The sequence below is a fragment of the Drosophila biarmipes genome, chromosome 2L (assembly GCF_025231255.1).
Source record: "Drosophila biarmipes strain raj3 chromosome 2L, RU_DBia_V1.1, whole genome shotgun sequence".
NCBI classification, from domain to species: Eukaryota; Metazoa; Arthropoda; class Insecta; order Diptera; family Drosophilidae; genus Drosophila; species Drosophila biarmipes.
This window is the reverse complement of record NC_066612.1, coordinates 1304573-1308416: the sequence shown is the minus strand read 5'-3', so window position 1 is coordinate 1308416 and position 3844 is coordinate 1304573. Positions and strand designations below refer to the sequence as shown.

Here is a 3844-nt window from a genome sequence, read left to right as displayed (position 1 = left end):
AGGCAGAAACAGTAAGGGAAAACAGCACAGGAAATATTAAGCCAGAAGATGAAAATCAGGTGCAGAGAGTGTCCGAAAATTAAGGAAAAGTAAATTGGACTCTTGAACTTTGTTGTTGAAGTAGGAAAATGTTTTCAGTTTATATTATTTTTTTTTAAACACATTCTGGCATACTTTTTCCGGTGTACTTTATTGTTTGTAAATATTTGTAAGTGATTTGATTTTGATTTGAAATTATATACTTTTTGAAAGGGAACCGTACACAAGTATTCTTCTTTATATAACCGACTTTGCCAAAGCAATCAGGGAACCCGTAAAGCGTAAAATCTGCAACAAAATTCAGAAAAATTATATTGTTCCATGAAGAACAAAATGGCAACCAAACTTACCGAGGTCAGTGTCTCCAAAGAAGGAGAGAAGAAGGGAATTTTAATAGTGAGAACTTTCTGCGCTCGAGCAACCATCAAAAGGGTCATCTTTTGGACGCGAACACTGTGTCCGTACCAGTGGCTGGCAAAGGTGTATCGAGCTAGATCGGAACACTACAAGGTGTAAGGAGTTATTATAATTTATACAGCTATCCTTGGAACTAATACCGCTTCCATGATATGGGAACCTCCTAGGCAATACAGAAAGATTTCCACGCCCACGGCACAAGTGTAGACCACATAAACAATAATTCCCAGTCCAGAAAACTAAAAATGTCTATATTATATATCAATAATGTTAAAGATCATACGTACCAATAGAATATCCACCACACTGGTGCCAATAATCAAACTAGATGTGACGAAGTGGGCCAGTGTTATTTCCACCATAACTCCCGATAATCTCTCTGTAAGTTCGGCCACCTCATTGTGTCGATCCACCAATTTCTCCATTTCGCGAACTATCCGAGCTTCCTGCTCTTCAGAGGGACTCCTTTCGATGTCTTCAACCTCTAATAAATCACCCACATCGTCCCGCAGACAGAGTAGCAAAACAGTGAAGTACAAACAAAAGCCTAGGAAGAAGCCATCTGCACCGACAAAGCAAACCACTGTGATGTAGCCATGCCAATGCACCAGGATATAGGTGAGGGGATACAGCGGCAGACGCAGGAGAGGATCAGGAAATCTGTAAATTAGGATTTTTACGAAAAAACAGAAACAAAATTGAATTCCCATGAACATTTTACTTATTGCGGGACTCAAATCATTTAAAAAGGGCCTAAAAGTATGCAAAAAAATGCAGGCTACTCTTAACGGACAATCTGCCGATTATTTAAATTTAATTTTTCTAGTTTCCACAACTCAACTTTGTTTTCCCACTTACATCATTTTGAAGGGCGTCTCATAGACCCAGTCCTTTCCATGGGCGCGCCTCAAGATATTATCCATTAGATGTCTGACGGAGTACGAGGTACTGGTGCTGAATCCACAGCACAACAGCAAGAAGGTCAATCGAGTGGCCAGGGTATAGAACCTCATCTTGTAGCCCAGTTTCCTCTTTGACCTCTGTTGTTCGGTGAGGAACCGTACCCTCTCGATCAGGCTCTTCAGTTCATCTCGGTACCACCAAATCGCCACCATTTTAACCAGGGACAAGATGCTCGAGGCCACCGGGCAAAGGGCGTCCAAGGCAGTGGCTATATTAATCGGTATGTAGTGTATGCCATAGTAAGCCTCGGCGTAGCAGCCATAGGTCAGGATGAAAAAGTTGAAGAAGCTCCAGAGTTTCACCAATAAAGTTCGCTTCTGCTCCGGATAGAATCCAATCAGCGATAATGCAAACTTTGGCACCGCAAAATAGTGCCGTTCCATCGGATACGAGGCGGTCAGGAAGCGAGGTAGCATCTTCTTCTCTCTAAGGACACCAAACACTTTTCAGTTCATAATCCCACGACCCTCGTCCTTTTATACCCTTTGAAACCCAGTATATATACGTATATTGAGGAGCACACAAAGCACTTGAGCAGCATAATTGATGAGCTGGGCGTTGTCCTTGCTCATAGTTCGATAAGTTTTACAAATTGTTAACCCCCAATTAGGCAACGTTTTTCGGGAAAGGGGCGTGCCAAATTGGGCGTGCTCGTAATTAAACTTTAGTTTTCGTTAAACGATTTTTAATGACCTTTACCAGGAGTTTTGTGTGCGTTTGGCAGGTACTACACATCGGCATAGGCGTAGGTGCCCAGGGGATTAACTGATTTATTTTATTTATTAGTTTTGTTACCGTAAAACAAAACGTAAGGACTTAAAACATGCCAGATGAAACTGTTCCATATTAAGCAAAATCCAGGGATCCCCTTGCTTTCGAATATCAAACACTGTGTATCCTGTCCGAAAACCTTGTCGGTGGTCAAACAAATTGACTCTCCATCAATGGATATATGGACATGGTTGGACAATCTGCAATTCAGACTTCAGCAAGTGTTGCCTGGCAACTTGCAGTTTAAATAAATATTTTATAAGCTGTCCAACTCCAGGCGAGAGTGTGTGCGATGATTATGCAAACTGCAGCTATTTGGTCTTTGCGAGGAAGGCCAATAAATTAATTTAGCTAGATGGCCGACTGGCTGACTTGCTGGTTGAATGGCTGAATGGAAATTCGGGGCTGCGGGAAAATGGAAATGGGGCGGGAAGGAGGCGAAACCAACGATGGCGCTGAAAGTCCCGCCTACCTGACGGCTAACTACACAGAGAGAAAGAAAAACAAAAAATGGCAGGTTGGTACGCTCCATGAAGTCAAGGTTTGGTTGAAGTTACTAATGAAGCTGTCCAAAAGTATGCAGTAAAATAAACAGGATCGTTTCTGAAATTCATTTAAATTTCAAGTCCAAAATATTTTTGCAATGTAAACCAACTAAAAAATCGATTTAAAGCAGTGGAAATAGAAAAACTTTTGGTGTCAGAATATATGCTGCTACTTTTAGGCACATAAACAAGTGATTTGGGAGTGGCGGCTGCGTCCCACCGAAAACGTTTCCAAACCGTCCAGAACAAAACATTAAGACAAATCACTGGCTGTGAGTGGTTCGTTAGCGGCCAAACGCTTCACAATGACCTAAACCTGAGTCTTGTTGAAGACCAAATATCGTTCTTCTCAAGCAGGTACAACGACCGTCTAACTGCCCACCGTAATCGTGTAGCCCGGAGATTACAGGGGGCTATCCGAATTCGCAGACTCAAAAGAAGACATTTTGGGCTGCTCCTAAGAGACTAATATGAATATATTATTTACTTAAAACTAGTCGTAATTTGATCTACTCCTATATACCAAGTTGAAAACTAATTATAATTTATAATTAAGAGATTATTTACTTAAGAAAACATTTAGGTTAAAGGCTTTAATTAGATCTGTTCCTGGATTATATTAAATAAAGATGTTAATTAAAAAAAAAAAAAAAAAAAAAAAAAAACAAGTGATTTGAAATACCAATAATTTTTGATGCCAACAAATGTATTTGTTATACGATAGGTTTTTGCTGAAATTGTTGACAGCACATACATTTGGTTGATATTCTCAGTGTGTAAATTCTTCTATCCCGAAGGCCCCAAGCCAATATCCAACGCCGTAGACCTAGCCGTAAACGTAGCCGGAGACGGCCTCTGACGATTTTGGCCTGGCAACAGGATGGACGAGGAGGAACTGGCTCTTTGCATAATTGATGGCTGCAGGTGTATTTGCGCTCAAATGAGGCATGCTAAACACATGCCTTTGACACTTATACACATGCCCTGGCCGAGCTCACACACATAAGCACGATGTCCTGCCGGGCAACAAAACCAAAACTAAATCCAAAGTCCTTGGTTGGCAAGGACACAGGAAAGCCGAACAAAAACACTAGGTAAAAATCTGTAAA

General features: G+C 41.1%; 1 protein-coding gene across 1 annotated transcript; it reads right to left on the bottom strand.

Annotated features, from left to right (window-relative positions):
- Positions 1 to 235: 235 nt before the first annotated feature.
- Positions 236 to 1835, bottom strand: LOC108029050 (odorant receptor 24a). Its single transcript, XM_017101113.1, has 5 exons — positions 1315 to 1835; positions 744 to 1116; positions 597 to 695; positions 390 to 542; positions 236 to 327 (listed from the first exon to the last, which is right to left on the bottom strand). Exons 1-5 carry the CDS (start codon positions 1833 to 1835, stop codon positions 277 to 279), a joined length of 1197 nt encoding a protein of 398 aa, XP_016956602.1. The 3' UTR covers positions 236 to 276.
- Between the last annotated feature and the right edge of the window lie 2009 nt (positions 1836 to 3844).

What these genes read in the sequence shown, in the direction of transcription:
- LOC108029050 (XM_017101113.1), bottom strand. Translation starts at nt 1,835, where the DNA reads ATGCTACCTCGCTTCCTGACCGCCTCGTATCCGATGGAACGGCACTAT. An exon ending in GTGTGGTGGATATTCTATTG is followed by an intron (nt 696 to 743) that starts GTACGTATGATC and finishes AGACATTTTTAG; the next exon opens with TTTTCTGGACTGGGAATTAT. An exon ending in GTTCCCATATCATGGAAGCG is followed by an intron (nt 543 to 596) that starts GTATTAGTTCCA and finishes TACACCTTGTAG; the next exon opens with TGTTCCGATCTAGCTCGATA.